This window comes from Erpetoichthys calabaricus, chromosome 7, assembly GCF_900747795.2.
Source record: "Erpetoichthys calabaricus chromosome 7, fErpCal1.3, whole genome shotgun sequence".
Classification (NCBI taxonomy): Eukaryota; Metazoa; Chordata; class Cladistia; order Polypteriformes; family Polypteridae; genus Erpetoichthys; species Erpetoichthys calabaricus.
The window spans coordinates 95,847,888-95,872,510 of record NC_041400.2 but is presented as its reverse complement, the minus strand read 5'-3'; the positions used below and the strand labels follow the sequence as shown (position 1 = coordinate 95,872,510).

Sequence of the window (24,623 nt, the reverse complement as noted above, 5' to 3'; positions counted from 1 at the left end):
GTGAAACCTGAATTGGCTACAGTTAACACCTTATGTTACCAGTAGTGACGAGGACACTAGCAAAATGCAAAACTAGAGAAGAATCTGTATGGAAGAATAAGGAGAGAGCAATTGTCTGTGGCCATCAACTGCAAAACCATTTCCTTTTTTGGGGTTGTTTTGCTGTTGCCTCTCCAGTGCATCTGTTGTCACTTTTATTTGCACCAAAGCAGGTGAAATTGATTCACAATCACTTATGTTTCCTTACTGGACAGATTGTTATCCCTGAAGCCTAACTGACTTAATGTTAGACTGTGATGATTACGTGCTCCCTTCATTTTTTGAGCAGTGTATATATATTATATATATTATGTATTACACCACAGGGTTCAAATATAATTCTGAAAGAAAACAGATCATTTACCTCAATAACATGCATTCATCACCAAATATAAGTAATTTACTTATCATTGGCGTTTGAGTTCCAATTTGGTAGTAGGATTAAATCTAATACCCATATTTACTCTCGGTCAAACCAGATGATTTGCCAAAGTTGCCTTGGGCTGTAGTAGAAGCCATCATGTTTGACGTATTACTCATTTCATTGAAGGGTGCAACCATGCTAAAGGCTCAGTTCCAAGGTCCAGGTTTCAATCGTGATCTAAAGCCCTTTCTGTTATGCTAAAAAGATTATCACTCAGACATAGCTTCCTTCATTCACAGACAGGATCAAAACCTGATCCTATTCAATTCAAGATGCAAAAAAATGAAGCGGTCATTATTATACAAAAAAGCTCTGAAAGGTTTGGTCATCCCTACAATGGCACCACTTATAGGGCTCACTTGTACTCTGCTTCTCCTTCTCAATTTTTGTTTTGTATGTGTGTGGGTGCCATCAAATCCAATCAAAGACTAACAGGAGTTAGTATTCCAGCACCTTATAACATTATTCATGGAATGTCACATCCATCTCCTTGATTCAAGGAGATTCAAGGATTCAAGGAGTGGTGGCTCTGAGGCTAGAAATATGCACTGGCAATCGGAAGGTTGTCGGTTTGAATCCCGTAAATGCCAATAGGCACTCTGCTCTGTTGGACCCTTGAGCAAGGCCCTTAACCTACAATTGCTGAGCGCTTTGAGTAGTGAGAAAAGCGCTATATACTGTAAATGCAAAGAATTATTATTATTAAAGAATTATTATTCAGCTACACACAACTTTTCAGTTACAGGGAAAAAAATGTTTACATTGCTTTCCTCATTGAAAATAATATATTTTTTTAAAAATAAAATATACTTATTACCTAAATGGAGTAAGCAAGCCTTTACATTGAATTATAGATCATACTGTGAAAACCTTTTCTTTTGGTTTATTTCCAACCCAAAAGATAAGAACTTTTAAATGGTTAAAATGCAGTTCTTACAAGCACAGATAACAATTTTCTAAAAACAATGCAACTCTCACATACCGTAGTGAAAATTTAAAGAACTGAAAATTCCTTTGAAGATCAAAATACTGTTGATCAAAATTTTTGAATTTTTATATTTTAAGTGTCCCTTTGTACAGAGTAACAACTCTGAGACTACTTTTATTAAGTGTTGTGAAGCAATTAGTAAGAGGTGTCTGAAAGGATACTTAAGACTAGTAGAGTTTTAATATTTGGAGTCAAAATGTAATTATATTCATTCATCCATCCATTTTCTAATCCACATATGATGTTCAGGTATGAACTTAACCTGGAAGTCCATTATGCCAGTCCATTAAAAGACACACTCATGTCTTACCCAGGGTATGTCTGTATCTTGACCACAGTGCTGCTGCAACAGCAATTGTTTAACAAAGAAACCAATTTTAGGAAATTATGGATGAATGACAGCATGGATTAATTTAAAAAAAAAATTCAGAGCAATGACACACACAACCTTGAGATGGACTTCAGGTAATGTGGCAATTCTAACAAAGATTCTATAAGTGCTCTGGGATAGTCAGTATAATGTTCCCAATGGGGGCGGCACGGTGGCGCAGTGGGTAGCGCTGCTGCCTCGCAGTTGGGAGATCTGGGGACCTGGGTTCGATTCCCGGGTCCTCCCTGCGTGGAGTTTGCATGTTCTCCCCGTGTCTGCGTGGGTTTCCTCCGGGCGCTCCGGTTTCCTCCACAGTCCAAAGACATGCAGGTTAGGTGGACTGGCGATTCTAAATTGGCCCTAGTGTGTGCTTGGTGTGTGGGTGTGTTTGTGTGTGTCCTGCGGTGGGTTGGCACCCTGCCCGGGATTGTTTCCTGCCTTGTGCCCTGTGTTGGCTGGGATTGGCTCCAGCAGACCCCCGTGACCCTGTGTTCGGATTCAGCGGGTTGGAAAATGGATGGATGGATGGATGTTCCCAATGAAAGGCACTACACTTTTTTTTTTTTGCTAATGTCACATTAATGGAGAATGGCTAAATCTTCGTTGAAAGTGGTTGCTGATTTTTTTTTTTTTTTATTACTCATGTCATGCCTCTTATTTGTAAAGTCTTAACTCAGATAATACTTATGGTCACCAAGCCTTTCTAAACATCGGAGGAAAGATTCAGGATTTAGGTTTTAGTCTGTTAAATATTAACCTACTACTGTTAGGACTCAACCAGGAACAACCAAATTAAGACAAAAGAGAAAGCGTTCAAATTATGTCAAACACCACTACCACCAACCACCTCTATCCAGGATTTTATTGACTAACATTTTGTCACTGGTTAAAAAACTGGATGACATTATAGTAAGATTGGCTCTATGAGGAGACATCTAAAAGTGCTTTGTTTTCAGTTTTTCAGAGATGCAGCTAATCTCAGAAACATCAGCTGTTATAATACGATTAGACTGTTCTTCTGTCTAACTTATGAAATTGACTAAATCATCAGGTGAAAGCTAAGGAGGAGGTTGTGTGTGTTTTATGTGAAATAAAGTGCACAGACAGTGTTAAAATCATCTCAAAAATCTGCCCACCCGATGCTGGAGTATTTACTCATCACTTGCTGCCAGATTTACTAAAGAGGAGAGGAGAAACTGCAGGATTGGTTGATTAAATAAACTGGGACATGTTTAGAGATGTCTCATCAAACCTGGGTGAGTGTGCCACTGTCAAAATCAGTTTCCACAAAAATGTATGGATGACTGTGTGCTTACAAAAACAACAACCTGCAAATTTCTTGATAAAAAACTGCAGATCAACAGTGAAATCCAAACTTTATAGCGTGCTAAAAAGTCAGAGATATGGAAACAAAAGAAATTCCATTTTAAATAACAACTTTACCCTCTCATTGACAGAATCTCTGGTCCCACAACTATCAAAAATACAGCAATTATTTTATCCCTGTCCAAAAACACAAAAGTAGACAGCCTCAATGATGACACACCAGTAGCACTCGCATTCATTGAATGAAATACTTGGGAGAACCTGGTGCTAGGACACATTGAACACAAAATTCCAGATAGTCACAATCACCTCCATTTTGCATATTGTCACAACCGGTCCACCGAGAGTGCGATATCCCTTGCTGTTCATACTAGCCTGACACACATGAAGAAGAACATCTCTGCCAGAGTGCCATAAACTAGAGCTCAGCATTGCACATTGCTGTACCATTTAAGTCGATCACCAAATTCCTTAGCAAACGCTTTTCTACAATGCGATTTACAAAAGAGGTCAACACAATAGAGTAAACATCAGTCTGGGGGACTGTTTAGGAACAAAAGTTACTGGACAAGGTTGCAAAATACATGTAGATCATCACAAGTGAAAAGCTTTAAACCAGAATACAAAACAAGTTAATCTTTCCTTAGTTACATCACCTATCAAAGGCATTACCAATTTGACAAATATTCACAGAGGAGAGTTCTCAACACTTTTTTAAACACATTGACGGATTCAGCAGTTCGGATGGTGTTGGCCAGCTCATTCCACTAGCCATTTGATGTCACGTGCCTTGCAAAGGTGGCATCACCAGATCCTGTTCATTAGCACACGAGTGAGTGAGAAGAAGCATAAGACCTCATGAGTGTCTCCATTTACATAGGTGCTTGTCCCTTGACTATTCTGTAGAGAAGCATCAAATATTTTAACTTAATGCATGCTGCAAAAGGGAGCCAGTGTAGCTATCTGACAAAAGTGTTATGTGCACATGTCAGCTGCTTTAATACAAGAATCATTTGCAGTGACCTGGTAGCACATGCAGGTACTCATGCCAGTAGGAGCTACAGTAGTCAAGACTACTCATACTGACAAATGCATGATTGTTTTCTTGAACAGTTATCCCTGGGAATCCAGTTCAAATCCACTTATGAAAATAGGTCAGGAGGGATCCAGATTCTAAAATATGGTATAAAAATCCAAGAGCCGTTATAGTGAAAAATTGGATAAAGAAAATTTGAACAAAAAAAGATGACTGTATACCACTTATAGAGGTTGGTTATGATGCTATATTCATTGGCTTTTTTATCCGTTGTTGGTACTGTATTGCTGTCATTACTCTGTGTAAGACATGAAATATGTATTGTGTACACATCAATAAACTTGACATTTCTTGTTGTATGTATACTTTTTCATTTTCATTACACATCAAATTCTTACTTCAAGGATCACACTTAAGGCACCAAAATTAAAGCTAATTCTTATATACAGACATGGATACAACTTTATTTTATATTGTGATTTTCTATAGTGAACACCATCCCAATGTACTTTACAAGTACAGATCTATGCTACAATTGTTGTCATACACACGGTCACAGGTGCAGCATAGGCTGGTCAGCAACGTGCAACAGTCAAATGCATTAATCACCTGACCATACTGCCTGAATAAAACTGAACAACAGACTATAGGAGAGCTGGGTAATATATAAAATAACCTTTGTCCATCATGCAATAACTCCTCAAGAGTAATCCTACAGCACCAATTTTCTAAGTGTTCTTTAAAAAATACTTAACTTTAAACTCCGCTTCAGCGTCTTACCATATCAACTACACAAACTAAGGACACTCAAAAAAAAAAAAAAAAATCAAGAAAAAAGCATAAGAATGTTAACATATGACATTTATAATGTAAAAAGCAAACAAAATGAAAATAAGGAGGGGAAAAGAAAAACAGGCTACATCATGCATGGTAAAATTAACTTAAAAGTGGAAAAAACACATGGATATTGAGTAGTGCCAATGTTAAAAAGTTGAACAAACTGGAAATGCTACTGCAAAAAATAGAAATACTATACATAGAATCTTTAAGCCCTCAGGATGAAACAAGGCTTCCAAATGACCATGTGGCCAGAATATTATCAGATCTTTGCAGCAGGCTTTGTACAGATGAATAAACGAGACTGAATTTAAATTTTCTGGTTCAAAAACATAAGACATATAAAGAGAAAAAGAAAGAGTGGAGCTGTAACAACATGTGCTCACAGCTGCCAGTTAGCATGGAGAAGAGGCTGCCAGGCTTTCAGGATGCAGTTTCTAGTAGTGCAGAAAATTAGTAATGACTGATGGGTCCTTCAGCAGACATATCCCTGCAAGCAAATTCCTTACAGTTTATTGTTTGGAAGGCAACTAGAACTAGTAAAGATAATCTGTCTCATAACAAAAGTACAGCATAAATGATCCCAAGAACACACCATTGAATCACCTGTGCCCTTCTAACATTAACACTGTCAGGCATGAAAAATTACCAGCAAAGTTGCTACCAACAAAACTCAGGCCTCTCTTAAAAAAAATAAATAAATAAATAAAAAAACCATATAAAAAGGATGAAATGGCCCCATGTGCTTATATGCCTAGCCATGGACTGGTGCCTCATGCAGGGATGGTTCTTCTCCTTGCGACTTGTGAAGCCAAGACAGATCTTGGCCTGAAGAGATCCCAACGGTGGATTAAGACACATCAGAACATACATGGCTGGAGGTTCAGCTAAGGGGATTTTCACCACTTTTTTCCTTGTTAATTTCAAACACATGTAGATTAGGTTAATCAATGAATCAGAAGTGGCCCAGTGTAAACAGGCAAGGGGACACATGTAGCTGCACCCTTTCATGAACCAGGGCTGACTCGTGCTTTGCAGCTGATACTACCTGTGTGGACAATAGAGCCCAGCACTGCTGTATGTACAGAAAATGAATAAAAATTAATTACCCAGTAAGTTACTGCTCCATCCCCACAAGATTACTTTTCTTCATTGTGCTTATCAAGACATGCTACAGTTTAAGAAAGTTTATACTAAAAAAATAAACATGAATTTTATTTCCCAACACAGATAAAAGTGCATGCCTCTCTAAGGAACAAGCATTATTTAAATCTGGAGTAAGAAATATCTCCTGCAAGCAGCACTGGCAGCCTCCTCATACTGTACAATCTAGTGTTCCTCTGATAATGGGAATAATAAACAAAATGCAACTAAATTTCTGTATTACACATAAAATGCTGTATAGTTAATGAGCCACATTTACCTTCATTTGTGGAAATTACAAGCTACATGAACTGTAAGTAAACAGCTTAATGGTACTGCCATGTGATAGACCTTCATCCTGAAATAGGTTTGATTCTTTACGGATTTGCTGCTCGATCTTTTTTTACATTTACTTAACTGACTTTTCAAAATAGCTATTAAATATTTCTACAACTAGAATAGTGTTGGCATTAGGGATTTGCCACAGGGCCACATACTATGCATATATTAGGAAATAAAATGACAACCTTATGAGTTATAGTCTATTACCCTGGCCACTTGGCCATACATTGACATTCCCTGGAGACTGAAATGTAAACCAAAACTCCAAAAGACAGGCTGTTAGGTCAACTATGGTTACTCGGTCATCTGGGAGGGAATGAATGTGCGGTCACATTTGCATGACCTGCAACAAAGTGGCACCCCATCCTGCCAACAAAAAAGAAATAACAGAAGATGGTGTACTGATGATATATGCCAAATCTTCATGATATTTTTTGCAGCTTAGATCTTGTTGCTTTTCTTCTGGCTATACATCGTTAATTAGAAGAGATGGCTTTTTATCACAAGTGGATTTTATAATTTCTCAGTTCTGTGTACACATACTGTACATAAATATGTATGTTTTATTTATATAATGATCTACACCCACATCTATAAATGCCATGAAAACAGTAGTGCTGAACAGACTGAGGTAAGATAAGAACTGGAGGGAAAAGCTTTAACAAACCAGAGTTGAGGCATTCAGAAGATGAATGTGACATGGTTCCAGCACTCTGCAATGTGAAACCAGTTGATTTTTTACATTCCAAATAGGATTTTCTGAGATGATAATTATGGGGTATCTTGTTTCTGACTAACGCTGACTAGGAAGGAGTAGGAAGGGGCAGCATGTCATTTACCTCAGTTATTTCATACAATTAAACTGACCACTGCTCTTTTGTTGGACGTTGTGAAATCCTATTGATTTGGAAAATAAAATTTGCGTGTCAGTACACACCATAAAGTACATCTCTAAAGGTACTGTGGTTCACACAAGATAGACTCGGGCAATAGCTGAAACTGCATACTCTTTTAAGGAGTTATGCAGACTTCAGGCCAAGGAAAGGCGTGCATCCCCAGTAATTTGCCTCAGGCAAAGGAAATGACCAAGGTGCACACCTCCATTCAGTCTCAACCCTCAATTAGAATGGAGCTGACCTAGTTCCAACCTTAGAGGAAATCCCTCCTGTTTTTTTCTCTTGATGTAGGCAGGTTCTTGCTGCACAAAAACATTTAGCTACGATGTACTACAATTACATTCAGTGGGATGTGGGAGCAAACCCAGGCATATTCTCATATTCACATTTGGGAAACTATTACCTAATTCCAAACACATGGCAGGGCAAGATACAACACCAGACAAAATTGATTCTGCTTCATATATGGGCCTTGGTAGTTTAGAATCCACATTGCATTACTACGTATAAGGGTAGAGCAAGGCAGCACTAGTAGTTAGTTATCTCCTCACATGTGTTGTCTGTGTATGCCTACAGGTGAACGCTTTGGTTCTCATGGAAAGTTCTTATTTGTCTTTCATTGGTGACTGTGCGGTTTCCCAGTCTTATTTGATAGCTGGTGTACGAACACCAAGCAGAATGATTTGTTGGTTGTCATTTTGGCTCTGGACAGAAGTATAGCTGGGTCTTGATTTTCAAATAACTGTTTCCAGTTATCATATTTATAAACACCAATCATCGTTTTACCCCCAAAGTAAGGAGGAGAAAAAGACAGAAACTACAACACAAAGTTTATACACTGGATCGAAGATTCAAGTCCAGCAATGTCACAGAACTAATCTGTTCAGAAGCTGACAAAAAGGAATTGCAATGTTTGATGTTTTAAGACTTTCTAGACGGAATAAAGCCAAATTATTATCACAATGCAGAAAATACACAGAAGAAATGAGCCTACAAACAGTGAATTATGGAAAAGATCACACTTAAAATAAAACAAAATTGTGATAATTTGTGATGCTGGCAGGTGTTTTTGGTTTACATTTCATAACAAGGACAGCATGTTGCAGCATCTGCTTACCCATAGTTTCAGGTTCTAGTGTTCACGTCTGTACTGCCTGCTTGGAGTTTGCAAGTTCTTTGTAGTTTTCCACTCACATTCCAGTGATGTGCAAGTCAAATTAACCAACATCTCTAAATTTGCTGTATGGCCGAAGGTGTGCCCTGAGAGGAGTTGACATTCTTACCATGGCTGGCTTCATCTTGCACCAAGTGCTGAACTGGACAGCAGAATTGGAAAATCAGTAGAAAAATGGATATCAAAACACAAAAAATCCAATAATCTATTAATGTAAGGCATTTTTTGTCCAAAATTTAACAGTCAAAAATAATGTTTTATATAATTTGTGGATGATACAGACCTATGCAAGGATTTTGTTTTTTCTGTGTAGACTTCTCATCATTTGTCATTGTGAGCAGTTCCTTTGAGTAGCAAGTGGATGGCTAGTAGGCAAACCATTCTTTAGCTTAATAAAGGAAAATGTGCACTTATAAAGTGGCATGGTTATAGTTTCAGGAAAATGAACAAGAATATAGTATTTAGAAAATGCAGAATAAAAACAACTTTTAGTATTTTTATATATTCAAAGTAAAAATGTTTGTGTGCATGAAACATGTATATAAGGTACTGCAACAATAATAGAAATAATGGTGTTAAGGATGTTGTATATAAAGAAAAATCTTAATTGCATTAGCCAGCCTCCTATTAACAGTGTAACAGCACCTTGTTTGTAAAAGATGCTAGGTTAATGTATTTTTACGGTGTATGCAATTTTTTATATGAAGCAAATAATCATGTACAAACAATATTAAGATGTTGTCATCTTTTGTCTCTTTGTCTCTTTCATTACAGCAGATGGCGGATCACAAATATTAGCACTTTACAAAATCCCACACCAAACGGCATACAGGGACATAGCAACTGGGCAGATACACAGACACTTATTCTTTTTATTAAGGCGGATCTGGGATTTATAAAAGCATTGCAAAGGTTTGTGATGTGCCATCTGATGGAATAAAAAAATGCAATTCTTTTTATTACTATACGCATTACAAAAGACATTCCAATAGATGGTGCACTGCAAATACATCTATCAGAGAGTAACTGCTATTAGGACAGAAATAAGCTTATTAGATTTCAGTCTGTCTTAGATAGGTTGAAACTATAGTGATAGAATCTGTAGTTTAAGTGAACTGACACAGTTCTTCTGCTTCGCTAAGTGTCTGCTCTGCCTTTGCAGTGCGACCCTGCTCATGGTAAATCAAACTGACTGCCTGGTAGCATCCAGTGCACCAAGCACACAGTAACTGGAGAGTGGTGATGTATTGCATTTGGCTTGAATTTGAATAAAACAACTAAGAAACAAACATCCCTAAAAGCCATTTACTTCACAGACTTAAGCTATGACATATAGGTCATAACCTTCATATTATTGTACCTCAGTGATGGACATGTCCATGGCCAATGCAGTCTTGTTCCCACATTAAATATCAGGTTCATCTGCCACTGTCCACCATAAGCTCATTATTTAACTGGACTCCTCTCACCATTATTGAGCCATAATTGGGACCCCTGGGTTTCTGCTCAGTTTTAGCATTTTTGATTAGCTTTTAAATTTTCTTTTTTTTTTTTTTTGAGAAACTGTATTAAAACTGTTATAAAGGATTTGAACTATTCCTGGATCACCTTTGCCCTCCCATGGACCACCTTGCACTGATCAACTCAGCCATGACGTGGTAAGGAGATGAAGTAACCAAAACTCACAGAGTGTTAATCAAGGGTAGTCAAGGGACAGACCAGGGTCTAAATACAGTATCAAAAGTCAGAATGCTACTGATCATTAAATCAAATAAGAAAGCCGAAATGTAAGTAAAAAAAATAACATTGCAAATGAGTCCCAACTGTAAGCAAATTGGTTCTTTCCCGAACTGAGCTAAACATGAAACACTTGTATACCTTACAATGTGTGCCACCATCTTAAACAGGTTTTGGGTGCTGTAACCATAAACATGGCCACAGTAACCATAAACATGGCCACAGTAACCATAAACATGGCAGCAGCTATGCAGATTGTCACAAACTGTGAAGCAAAACAAAAAGACAAAAAAGCACAATGGTATAACAACAGCAATGATAAAAAAATAATTATACAAGTAATAACATAGAATACACCAGTATGGTATAACAAAGCAATGATAAAAACGTAAATACAAATAATAACATGGAATACACCAGTAGAGCACTGAATTGTGACCCATAGGATATTTGAATACAACAGATGAGTTGCTTAAAAATAAGCCAGGATTCAATCATAGCTTTTTCTTCAAACCTTAACTCACATTTATAGAACACCAGGTGCTTCACTGACATCTGATCTCCCACTACTAAGAGCATTTTTGCAGTCCCAAATAATGAAGCTACCAAGGGCCCTGAGTGAGAATAGCAGACATACTTTGCAATTTATGTGAATGTGTTGCCAGAATTCAAAGTCCTCAGGTCCAGCTGAAAGTCACAGACCATGTCTGTTCGTAAAGCCACAGCCGGTTTGGTTCATTCCTGGAGCCCATCTTTGGCCATGTGGGGTTATCTAACTTACCCTGATTGCAGGTTTTGCCAGTGTATCCCGGGTAGCACTTGCACTTATTTGGTCCAACGCATTCCCCATGTTTGCAACCTGGCTGGCACAGTGCTGTTAAAATGAAAAAGCAAAAAGCAGTTATATTTATTTTGGAGATTGAACCACCTGACAGGAAATATAAAACAGACAACACAACAATACCCATTAATACAACCTGAGGCTTAATTTTTTAATCAGGGTACAAATTAAGACTCAAGAGTCAACACTTTCATTTAGATTCTCTCTTTCTGTGTATCACTGTTACTATTTAGAGGTTGTTCTTTGCAATATCAGCCTGTGAACTTGTTCAATCCAAACTCTTTTTTGTAAAATCTGCACTGACTGAGTATCCCAAGAAGGGGACCTCGAAAACATCATCTTTGTGATTTTCCAACAAATGTACAGTGGTGTGAAAAACTATTTGCCCCCTTCCTGATTTCTTATTCTTTTGCATGTTTGTCACACAAAATGTTTCTGATCATCAAACACATTTAACCATTAGTCAAATATAACACAAGTAAACACAAAATGCAGTTTGTAAATGGTGGTTTTTATTATTTAGGGAGAAAAAAAAATCCAAACCTACATGGCCCTGTGTGAAAAAGTAATTGCCCCCTGAACCTAATAACTGGTTGGGCCACCCTTAGCAGCAATAACTGCAATCAAGCGTTTGCGATAACTTGCAATGAGTCTTTTACAGCGCTCTGGAGGAATTTTGGCCCACTCATCTTTGCAAAATTGTTGTAATTCAGCTTTATTTGAGGGTTTTCTAGCATGAACCGCCTTTTTAAGGTCATGCCATAGCATCTCAATTGGATTCAGGTCAGGACTTTGACTAGGCCACTCCAAAGTCTTCATTTTGTTTTTCTTCAGCCATTCAGAGGTGGATTTGCTGGTGTGTTTTGGGTCATTGTCCTGTTGCAGCACCCAAGATCGCTTCAGCTTGAGTTGACGAACAGATGGCCGGACATTCTCCTTCAGGATTTTTTGGTAGACAGTAGAATTCATGGTTCCATCTATCACAGCAAGCCTTCCAGGTCCTGAAGCAGCAAAACAACCCCAGACCATCACACTACCACCACCATATTTTACTGTTGGTATGATGTTTTTTTTCTGAAATGCTGTGTTCCTTTTACACCAGATGTAACGGGACATTTGCCTTCCAAAAAGTTCAACTTTTGACTCATCAGTCCACAAGGTATTTTCCCAAAAGTCTTGGCAATCATTGAGATGTTTCTTAGCAAAATTGAGACGAGCCCTAATGTTCTTTTTGCTTAACAGTGGTTTGCGTCTTGGAAATCTGCCATGCAGGCCGTTTTTGCCCAGTCTCTTTCTTATGGTGGAGTCGTGAACACTGACCTTAATTGAGGCAAGTGAGGCCTGCAGTTCTTTAGACGTTGTCCTGGGGTCTTTTGTGACCTCTCGGATGAGTCGTCTCTGCGCTCTTGGGGTAATTTTGGTCGGCCGGCCACTCCTGGGAAGGTTCACCACTGTTCCATGTTTTTGCCATTTGTGGATAATGGCTCTCACTGTGGTTCGCTGGAGTCCCAAAGCTTTAGAAATGGCTTTATAACCTTTACCAGACTGATAGATCTCAATTACTTCTGTTCTCATTTGTTCCTGAATTTCTTTGGATCTTGGCATGATGTCTAGCTTTTGAGGTGCTTTTGGTCTACTTCTCTGTGTCAGGCAGCTCCTATTTAAGTGATTTCTTGATTGAAACAGGTGTGGCAGTAATCAGGCCTGGGGGTGGCTACGGAAATTGAACTCAGGTGTGATACACCACAGTTAGGTTATTTTTTAACAAGGGGGCAATTACTTTTTCACACAGGGCCATGTAGGTTTGGATTTTTTTTCTCCCTAAATAATAAACACCATCATTTAAAAACTGCATTTTGTGTTTACTTGTGTTATATTTGACTAATGGTTAAATGTGTTTGATGATCGGAAACATTTTGTGTGACAAGCATGCAAAAGAATAAGAAATCAGGAAGGGGGCAAATAGTTTTTCACACCACTGTATATTTATTTAGTAACACTTGTACTTCATCACGTTTTCAAAGTTATCACTACAAAGTAAAATTGATTACTTATGTTCAAAGTTTCCAATGAACATTTTAAATAAGACAATATTTATACTAGATTTTTTTTTCAGTAAATGTTGCAATGGCCTTGCAGATTACCTACTTGGTTTGCTTTGAGAGTGTGGATACATCTCTGTATATCACAATATAACAGCCTAGTTTATTGGCCAAGAACTGAGTATGCATTGTAAAAGAACCCATCTTAAATCTAGTGTGCAGTGACTTGATGTTTTCTTCATGTGGAGATAATGATGCCTACCTAGGTGATGTAGGATGCAGCAACAAGGTTTCGGAAAAGTATCAGAAACAACAGTACTCTTTATAAAGTAGAGATTTTATATCCCTGGCCAAACTTACTAGAGCCTTTCAGCCTCAACAACATGAAATAAAGCGGCTTTACTATTTGCTGTAAACTCTGCTTCCCAAAAACTGCAGTTATCCATACACAAGAACACTTTAATCAACTTAAAAAAATATATGAAATAAGTTATTTTTTTTAAATATTCAGGGTGTTTAAACAATTTAACATTAATAATAAAAATAATAGTTGTTGGTATCTGGAAGATACGGCTGTTCTGATTGCCAAACAGAGGCAGATAAATAGGTATGCACCGTATGTAGAAAAATAGAGCACCTGCTTAAAATAATAAACTGTTTTTTGTATGTTTTAATAAATGACAAGTCTGTCTGTGAAACAAATTTCAAGACTTCTGTCTTACTGACACAATTTTTGCATTCATATCAGATGTGCACACAATGCATAAAGATAGTGAGAACAGTATTTCTGATTGTCACTTATTCTGGTAAAAGAAAAGCACCTCCACAAGGTTTGCACGCTGGCCTCCATGAGATGTAAACCCAACACTTTAGTCAAGTATTGTTGCAATAAAGTTAGTGCCCATTTGTCTAAAAGTATAAGCTGACAACAACATGATGCAGCATTGTTTTAAAAAAAAAAAAACAAAAACAAAAAGATGTCCCCCTTCAGTGCATAATGCTTAACTGAGACACATTTAGCACATACAATAGCTCCATTCTCGATTTTATATTAATGACACTCATAACCAGCAGCTGATATAGTGTTGTATTCATCCAAGCACATATTTCAAGGAGCAACTGATCGTGTTAGGTACTCCAATTAAGAGAAGCAATAATCAAGGACCCCTTTTATTTGAGAAAAGTTCTGCTCTCCCGCCCTACATATTTGTTTTTCATTTTTAGTACTTTCATGTATTTCAGAGAGTGTAGCACAACTACATAAATCTGAGTTTTGAAAATTTGCATTTATATGCTTTGGATTGTATTTGTCTAGAGTCAATAGAATTAAAAAGCCTTTTGCTATTTGGATGTAAATACCTCTTTCATTTCTTGAGTCTCCTACTGTAAAACTGTAAGCTTTTCTATTCTCTCCACTTAAGTCTTTGCTTTCTCAAATGATAGTTTATAATTATTAACTCATATATAAAGACGATTCTGATTACTGCCTTACCATGTACTTGCTAGTATTGTACATAAGTACTTAGTTTGAAATTCAATGGCCATATACGGTACACATTCTAGCTGTATCTATGTGTATATGTATATAGTTCATTAATATGCATTTTGATAAATACAATCTATTGTACTGCTATGTATATTCTTCTTATGGTTTCCAAAGCACATAATATATTTGAATATTTGAGGGTATTTACAAATTTAAGTTGTTTTTTTGTCTAAAGTAACTAAATTGTACTTTTACATGAGTCACTTTCTCTGAGCCTATATTTTTTGCTTGTTAAACTTTTGCAGGTTGGATACGTTCTCTTAAGTAAAATTTTGTCTAAGTAACAATGCTTCTACTTGAGTAGAATTTTGTAGCACTTTGTGTACCTCTGTTTACTGGTGTGAAGGACCTGTGGCGCTCTAGTGGGCTGTGCAGTTGATGAATGCGAGGCTTGTGCTGACGTGCCCCAGCTACAGTTGTTCCTAGTGACCCAGGGCTACCTTGTAATTTTGTGTTACTTTAATATTGTATTCTTTATTTCTTTTAGGTATGGTGATTTCTGCAAAAATTGATGTATAAAAAGAGAATGATTGACTGGAAGCTGCAACATGATAAGTCATGAGGAAATCTAAACCGTTCATAGTAGAATATTTTCCCTCCCCTGCTCATGATCATTTGTTTACATTTTTCTTAATTTTGTAGACTCATCTACTAAAATTAAACATTTTCTAAATAGTTTTAAGATAAAATGCAAAGCCAATAGTACAACTTGCTAGGCACACTGTCATTTCAGGCATCTTAAGGCAAGTGATCATAGTAGCATAAACCAGCAGGCATTTTTCTGAGTGCAGTTGTCATGTCCCTTCCCCCAATCCCCCAAACTGCATGTTTAGGTCATACTGCATTTCCATTGCATAGATACTCCCCTAAATTTTAATAAATTGAACTGAAGGGGGGGGGGTGGGGGGGGGTGTAAAACTAGCAGACCTTTTGTGACTTTTTGCTGTAATCTGGTGGAGGAAACTGTAAATCTGCTTCTCTCACTACATTCCAGCTGTTATAAGGCTGATACAGCAAATACCAAAGGCAGAGCACATGATGAAAAAGATAGGATGGAAGGGCCCATATACTTAAATTCATGTTCTTTTTTACTGATCTCCTTACAAAGGCAAGTTAATTCACATCTGTTATTTCTCCCAAATGCAAATATTCATCACTTTAAACTGTTAACACTGCGTACCAGTGCCATTTGAATAAAGTAGTAAGTTTCTTTTGAATACTTTAATAGATGTGATTAAAACAGGTCATTCTGCCTAACAACCTCATCCATCCTAACATCAAGTCGCGATTTGAAGTTCCCTAAATTCCTACTCATACCAAATGTTTGCTTTCTCTCTGAGGAATGAATGCTTGACCTCTAATTTTTCAGTCCTCCACAGAACTGGAAATCAACCAGCCTACTAAGCAAAATGCATATTCCTTTATAATCTTTAATATCACAGATACTGACATCATTGCCTCCTCTTATAGACTTCTGGTACACCATTACAAAGGAAACTCAAAGAATGAGCTTGGAAAATATTTAATGACTTTAACGAAATCTGTCTTATATTTTCCTTTTGACTTGTCATGTCAGGAAAGTTTTCCCCATAGTAACTCTTCATTATCTGCAGGAGTCCTGCTTTTTCAATATCTGAACCCTGAAGCAGGGTACAAAAAGTACAGTGGCCCCTGAACCTTTATTAGTAAATGAGATGGAGAATAACTTCTTAGTGGACAGGAGGTTAAACACAAGAGTGCGTGTGTGTGTGTGCGACAGCACACAAGTCTGGTTGTAAGTGTACTGTAGGAAGTGAAGGGACACCGCTTATGGAGACCAAAGGCAGAGTATTGTTTTCTTGCATTTGCAAGAAAAACATGACTTAAGAGCATTAGGGCAGCAGTGATTTCCATTTTGTTACATGTTCCTTCTGATAGCCAGCTTCTTCTGGTTTTCCTTCTCTCAGCTACAGAAGGAACATGTGTTTAGCTTTATATTATTATTAAAAATCAACTTACCACCTCCTCTTTTTTTATTAAAAAAAACACAACATCTGTGAAGTATATGTATTTGTACAAGTATTAAATTTGCATTTAAGGAACAAAAAAAGAACAGAATAAAGTTTATATGCTAGAAGGCAACTATTACAGATACACTTGCATTACAAATGTCATTCTGAAAAGCCAGCAACATTTTTAACTAGCCACTACTGTTCATATGGAATATAAAAGGGTTAATTTTTAAAAATCAAAATGTAAAGCATTTGAAATAACTACGCCAATGCCTCTAAGAGACTTTTTCTCTTCTCATATTTACTCACTGCTAAGTACAGAAGCACTGAGCCACACATGAAGAGCACTAAATCAACAGGCTTTTGTATCATTGTATTATTGATATCATATGTGTGAAGCTTTCCCATATTTAACAAGATAACAACTGACTATAGTTTCAACAGGACACTCTACACAGATTGCTGGAAAATTATGCTAGCAAGACTTCCAAACTAATACTTAGTTTGGTGAATTTAGGCAACGCTAACATAGCCTGAAGAAGGAGGCTAAATCAAGCTAAATGGCAAACTTACACCATGTCCGCAGATACCAACACACAGTAGAACAGCCACAGAATAAGCAACAGGGCTTTAAAGGAGTAAATAAAAAAAACAAAACAAAGAAAGTCAACCTATTTTTAATTTACTCAGGTGCCTCTTGAAGATGCACATCTTTCTCCTTCTGAATTAGTACAGCCATCTTGATCTGGTCAGTTAAGCAGCAGAGGGGGTTGTTTATCAGTTTCAGCTGCTTTGGTGTTAATGAAATTAACAACAGGTGCACTAGAGGGGCAACAATGAGACGGACCCAAAAACAGGAATGGTTTAACAGGTGGTGGCCGCTGACATTTTTCCCTCCTCATCTTTTCTGTTTTTTTCCACTAAATTTGCATTTGGGTATGGTCAGTGTCACTACTGGTAGGATGATGCGATACCTGGACCCTACATAGGTTGTACAGGTAGTCCAACTTCTCCAGGATGGCACATCAATATGTGCCATTGCCAGGAGGTTTGCTGTGTCTCCTAGTATGGTCAAAAGGAGGAGATTCAAGGAGACAGGCAGTTAAGGAGAGCTGGACAGGGCCGTAGAAGGTCCTTAAACCCAAAAGCAGGACCGGTATCTGCTCCTTTTGGCAAAGAGGAACAGGATGAGCATTGCCAGAGTCCTACAAAATGAGCTCCAGCAGGCCACTGGTGTGAATGTCTCTGGCCAAACAATCAGAAACAGACTTCATGAGGGTGGCCTGAGGGCCTGACGTCCTCTAGTGGGCCCTGTGCTCACTGCTCGGCACCGTGGAGCTCGATTCACCATAGAATACCAGAATTGGCAGGTCCACCACTAGCGCCCTGTGCTTTTCACAGATGAGAGCAAGTTCACCCTGAGCACATGTGATAGATGTGAAAGGGTCTGGAGAAGCCATGGAGAATGCTATGCTGCCTGGACCGGTTTGCTGGTGGGTCAGTGATGGTCTGGGGAGGCATATCCATGGAGGGATGCACAGACCTCTACAGGCTAGACAACAGCACCTTGACTGCCATTAGGTATTGGGATGAAATCCTTGGACCCATTGTGAGACCCTATGCTGGAGCAGTGGGTCCTGGGTTCCTCTTGGTGCACGACAATGCCCGGCCTCATGTGGTGAGAATATGCAGGCAGTTCCTGGAGGATGATGCTTGCCTGACCTAAATCCAATAGAACATCTCTGGGACAATATGTTTCAGTCCATCCGATGCCACCAGGTTGCACCTCAGACTGTCCAGGAGCTCAGTGATGCCCTGGTCCAGATCTGGGAGGAGATCCCCCAGGACACCATCCATCGTCTCATTAGGAGCATGCCCTGACATTATCAGGCATGCATATAAGCACGTGGGGCCCATACAAACTATTGAGTATGATTTTGAGTTGCTACAATGAAATTTCATCAAAATGGACTAGCCTGTCGCATCATTTTTTCACTTTGATTTTCGAAGTGTCTTTAAATTCAGCCCTCTGTAGGTTGATAATTTTCATTTCCATCAAATGATGTGGCATCCTTTCATTCCTAACACATTACCCAGTCCATATCAGTATAGATATTTTTTCTAACATAAGGAACTATATATTGTGAATTTGTCCTTGGGATTAACAGAGTTTATCTAATCTAATCTATTACGAACCACAATGAATCAGATGGCCTAGCTGCAAGACTGTTTTCTGATTTACAGATAATAACATTAAAATGTGTTACTTCTACATAAAGGGATGGACAGTTGCTTATTTACTCATGTATAAGATACTGTATGTATGTATGTATGTATACTATATTATATATATATATATTTTTATTTTTTTTTTTTTTTTTTTTGAGGCTGCTTTCTGTTTGTATATTACCTATATCCTTTCTTCTTATTACTTGAGGTTGCGCTAAACACAGTCAATAGAGCAAACATTGATTAATCTGCAGTCTAATGTTTTAGTGACTATTTTGCACAAAGCTCACTGAAAGGTCAAAAATGAATGCAACTTCATGTACTGAAACCAATCTGAGACCAAGGTCTTGTCAAGGCATTCCCTTGTCTGTACAGGTTTCAGATACATTGCAGGGTCCAAAGGATAATGACAATTTTATGGTTGGTGTAAAAAATCTTAAAAACAAAAGACAATGGAAAAAAAATGAGATACAACATTTAAAATTACATTATATTCGTCGCATATGGTCCTGAAATGACACATTAGATGTAGGTGTTCTTTCATCTAAGCCTCTCCAGTCAATATCAATTTAAACTGAAATTTTGTTTAGTTAAATTGCTTACCTCAGCTCTTAGTCTGTGATCTCAGAAATAATAAATTATGTACCGCAGGTTTTATTTTATGCTTGTTGGTGTTGCACACTATATACTTCAAAGATACACATTGTGAATATTTGTTTTGTTTTATTTTGGATCAACCTTGTAATTTTGTTCTTTACTACCTCTCACCTAAGAATGGTTATAAAAAAAAGTACACAGCAGTTTAATTTATGCTAGCTGGTGTTTTTGATATGATGGTAGTTTTATTAAAGTATTTAGAAAGCAATAACATAAGTAAAATAAAGAACAAGGGGTACTAGGTAATCCAGTCTGCTCCTGAGAAGCAACAAAGTAAAATGAACAAATGGCATAGCAATTTAGGGCTCATGCTGTCGAAATAAACAAGGCACTCCATTACCAGCAAAGATTAGCTTCTAATTAACAAACTGGTTTGAATGAAAACCTATAACCACCGTGGCACTCTAGGAAGCTGGTTGTCTATGCCTGTTATTAACTATTACATTTACCAGCTACACTTTTACAGACAGTATAAATACACCAGATGTTATAAGTGGACCTGTTTGAGTTTGTTTATAGATATACAGAAGCCATTGAGTATTCTGCTTAGAAGTGTCTGGCTCCTTGTGCAATTTTTTATTTTGTCTGGATTTCTGCAAAGCTCAGCAAAGACAGTTTGTGACAGAAAATAAGTGACATATTTAAGGCTTCTTAAAGTCTGAAGATTAGGCCTGTTGGAATAGGGGTGTGTGTGTGTGCGTGTGTGTATATTATACACATAAAAGCAGTAACAAGATAAACTAAAAAATAAAATGAACTTTGCAAAAACAACTGTAGCAATGTGAGCAGTTACAGAATGTAGGTAGAGATTAAATTTTTTACAGCAATTCAGTTTACAAGTCACAAAGGTGATGCCATAAGTCTTTTAGAAAAACATGATCATGGTCAGCCTGCTAGAAGGCTACAGTCAATATTATGGAGATGATGCTTTGCAAGCAGCAGATAGACATTAAGTCGAGTGTATAACTTGGTAAAATCTTTTGAATAGACACTTAACATGGTTTTGCAACTACTGTATATTGCAGCAGCACTTTTTTGTACACATACATGTACACCTGGCACAAGCACTTCAGCTGTAGAAATGCAATAGGAAAAATTAATGGATGATCATTTGAATACAATAACAAATCAAACAAGATTGTAAGCCATCTTTTCACAGAGGCTCATACATAAAATAAAATGCTTATCTGCTGTTCATAAAGGGTAATCTCCATGATCCATATTGAAATTGGCCATCATCTTCTAGTGTGGTTTGGGCAACAAGTCCTGTCTGGTGTCTGTTGGCAGTAACATACCATGCACTTCTAAATGAAGTAGTGTGGATTATGAAAGATGACAGATGCACTAAATTATTTATTTGGTAAACAATTCTAGTCATCTCTACCATTGTCATGAAACTCTTCACATTGCCATAGTGGTCTTCTCTGCCACACAGTAACTGCTGCTGCATTGTTTTGTTCTGTGAGCATGTATTGTACTGTATATATGATCCCATATCATAGGAATTAGTGTAGGGATGCTTTTTCCTTTTCAGTTGAACACCTGATAAAGACTATACTGTATGGCCAAAGTGTTGAGTCTTTTACCTTCTTTCCTTTTCAGTGTGGAAATAGCCTTTAATCATTTTTGCCATTTACACCTATCATACACACTATATATTTTAAGTATACAGTATATAAACACTAAGTATGAATACCATTTGGACCTGAAATCACTATACACTACATTATCACTAAGCTACCTATATTGTTTTAAAGCTTTAGGCATCCAGTGCACATATTCAGCAACAGTTCTGTGTTTAATTCATCTTACATTTTCTAAATAATTAGTTCAATTGCTCCACAGTGAAGAAAAGCAAATCTAAGCATCTTTTCAATTTTAATTCCAAATGGACTCTCCATCTGAAACTAACTATTTCTTTCAGATGTATTAGTTCAAGCTGTATTTGCAGTTTCACTTATATTAACACCATAGTTTATGGATTTTAAAAGTTGCTTTTTAATCATGTGACTAATATCAACAAAGTGCCTTCAGGTTCCTTTGTGAAAAGTTGTTTATTTTTAACTCTGTAATGTTGCTATTGTACTGTAAACCACCTAATGAAACCACTTTCTACTCAATGTGTTATATAAAACAACAGTGTACAGTCTAATAATCGAAAAGCAAGTACACTTAATAAACAAAATTTTACTTAGAAACTGTGAAGGACTTTGCATTTTCACACATTCACTTCGTCTAAACAATATCAGAAATAAAATATCTTAGTCATTTTATGTTTCAGCTACTGAACAAAATAAATTATTGCTAAATGTATAAAGCAATATACACAGTATGCTGCAATTAAATTTTAAATGTGAAGATTGTATATAAACAAGAGCCCAAACAATGCCACACATGTTGGTTGCAGAGTCTCTAAAGGACACTTAAGCAAGGACAAGATTGTCTTGTCATTCAGCAATTTGATTTAGTGTAAAGTGACAAGTCATCTCAGATTTTGAAACTCAGCACTTCCCTAAAAATGTAGAGTAAGGTTATCCCTAGAGCCTGAAGCATGCTTAGTCCCATGTGAGAGGGTGATTTCTAAAGGCGGACATCATGTCGTCTTTCAGCCATTAAGTCACATAGAAAATCAAGCCCCGACACAAAAAACAAATTATTCTTAAGTAGACAACTCAAAATTATTAGAATCTAATGTTGAAACAACATGGAAGCTGTGTAGCATCTAAAGAAACGAAGAAACAAGAAAACTGCTAAAAAAAAAAAAAAAATCAAAGTCACACACTCAAAAATGCATTCATATGTATATAAATACACACAAATCAAAGAAAATAAAAAATCCATTAAATATGTACAGTAAATAGATGTAGAGATAATTAATACCTAAATTCATTTTTGCTTTAGACATTACAGCAAGTTAGCAATGTGTCTGTTACAAATGCTGTCTATAGAAAACACTGTTGTTAGCTTGACTTTCTTGATTTCTTACCATTCTTCTTATCACTCGATAACACACAGTACTATACAAACACATAAATCATACAAATGTCAAGTCTGCCACCTGAAATGACTGACAAGTCAACTGTTTCCAGCACACCCAGCACTTACATCTAATATCTAATAAAATGTGTGTCCCACAGAAGTGTAGTTATCTATGCTGCACATTTTGGCACAGTTTCGGTTCTGAGCTCAGAGGTTTCAGACAAACGACACAGTAATTAGAAGAGTGGTGACAGAAAGAGATTGACGGCTTCAACACTCCATTCTGCAATGAAGAAAATTTTAGGCTGTGTTGCCCGATTTTTGTAATGTGGGCGATTCCCATGACTGATGCAGGTTTCTGCAAGACTTCAATTACACGTTTTTTGTCTTGTAATGAGCGTGCTGTAAATTTAGATTCCGCCAGATTCCTGGCAGCAGATCTTGACAAATTCCTAGAGCTGAAGTACTCAACAGCTGGTTTAATTCAATTTATATTGCTTTTGGGCAACCTGCAGTAGTGGATCAAGTATATTTGGACATTGTGAGGTATATCAGCTTCATACCTTTCAGGCTCATCACTCAAGGCAGACAATGGGCTGACATATAATTATAAAAATATTAAAAGCACAAGTCTAAAAATAAAGTTGTGCCTAGCAGTAAGAAAGTGTGAAAGACATTATTTTCATACAGCACACAGAAGGCGAATGCTGCTCCTTGTCTTTCAGCCTAAGTTAGGATGTCCTCAGTTCCTCTCTTATCGTAATACAGGAGCTTCACCAAAGAATCATTAATTAATTGGATTCAAACTCTAGGAACATGTGTGCATATTTAAGACGTGTTTTTGTTATCATTACTTGAATTTTTATGAATATTTGTATTGTGGCTTTCTGTTCAGGTAGCCAATTGTCTCTTATTTTTGCAGGATGTGGGATTTTATCTAAATGTTTGGCGCTCTAACAGCCCATGCTAAGGGCTCTGACAGATGAATCTAATGACAAGGTTAACTTCAGGTGCTGTTCAATATGGGCCCCTGATTCCCCTGCACCACTACAGTGTAACTGTGCTTCCTGTCGTTAAGTTTTCTAAAGTATCTGTTGAAACATCTGCAAGACCTTTCACCCACGCTCCCCTTTCCCCAAGAAACTTTGCCAAATTAGCAGCATTCCTAACTGATAGATGGGATCAATTAGCTGGCAAGAGGCTGCAGAAAGATTGGCCATCATTTTAAATTCAGTCTGGATTTGGTGTATTGGGAAACTGCCAGAAGTACTGGAATGGATTTTGCTCAATGGTATAAGGGCAGGCTGTTTTGGCCTTTGTCATTTTCCACTTTGGCTCCCTTTTTGTCTGTAATATAAGGCCACCAAGCTCCTTCAGGTAAATATTCGAGCAGATTTTAAGCCTTCCAGAAGCATGGACTCAAATATTCAGTCATAGGGAAATTTTACATGTGAACAGACAATTCGGTTTAACATATCTGGTCAAATCTTCAACATCTAACATTTCTAAAACAATGTGAGGCTGAGATGCAAATGCTAAGTTGCATCTTTTAACTGAATTTTAACAAGATTAGCAACAGTAAACACTGACAGGGCAATGCAATGTACTTTATAGCTCATTTGGATTACCTACTGTATGTTCTAAAGCTTTGAAGTACAGAAGCCACGGGAAGGCAAAGTTTATCTTATCATTATTCTTTGATATTTCATTGGAACTCCATAAACAGAGCAGTTTTCAAAGAACACATCAACAAGTTTTTCCTTTGGATTTTTTTGGTAGTAATTAAAAAAAACATATTAAAATGTTTTTAGCCCTGGTGTACCTGGCAAGTTTAGAGTGTGGTAATCTTTAACTGAGGGTCTTGAATGTCGGTCCGTTTTTAACTGGAATAAATTTAGCAGTTTGTTTATTTTGTAAACCTCATTATCTCTAATTATTCTGAATTGCATTTTAGCACCTTTTATGGTTCTCACTGGAAATGCACTGCATATAGATATTAATTTCCCTTTCATAGGGTAATAACATG

General features: G+C 37.2%; 1 protein-coding gene across 4 annotated transcripts in view; it reads right to left on the bottom strand.

Moving 5' to 3' along the window:
- npnta (nephronectin a) overlaps positions 1-24,623 on the bottom strand; it is a 160,330-nt gene that overhangs the window by 69,366 nt on the left and 66,341 nt on the right. For all 4 annotated transcript variants that reach the window (XM_028805193.2, XM_028805194.2, XM_028805195.2 and 1 more), the window contains one exon: positions 11,094-11,186. In XM_028805193.2, coding sequence (XP_028661026.1) covers positions 11,094-11,186 — 93 coding nt within the window. The remainder of the gene's footprint in view (positions 1-11,093; positions 11,187-24,623) is intronic.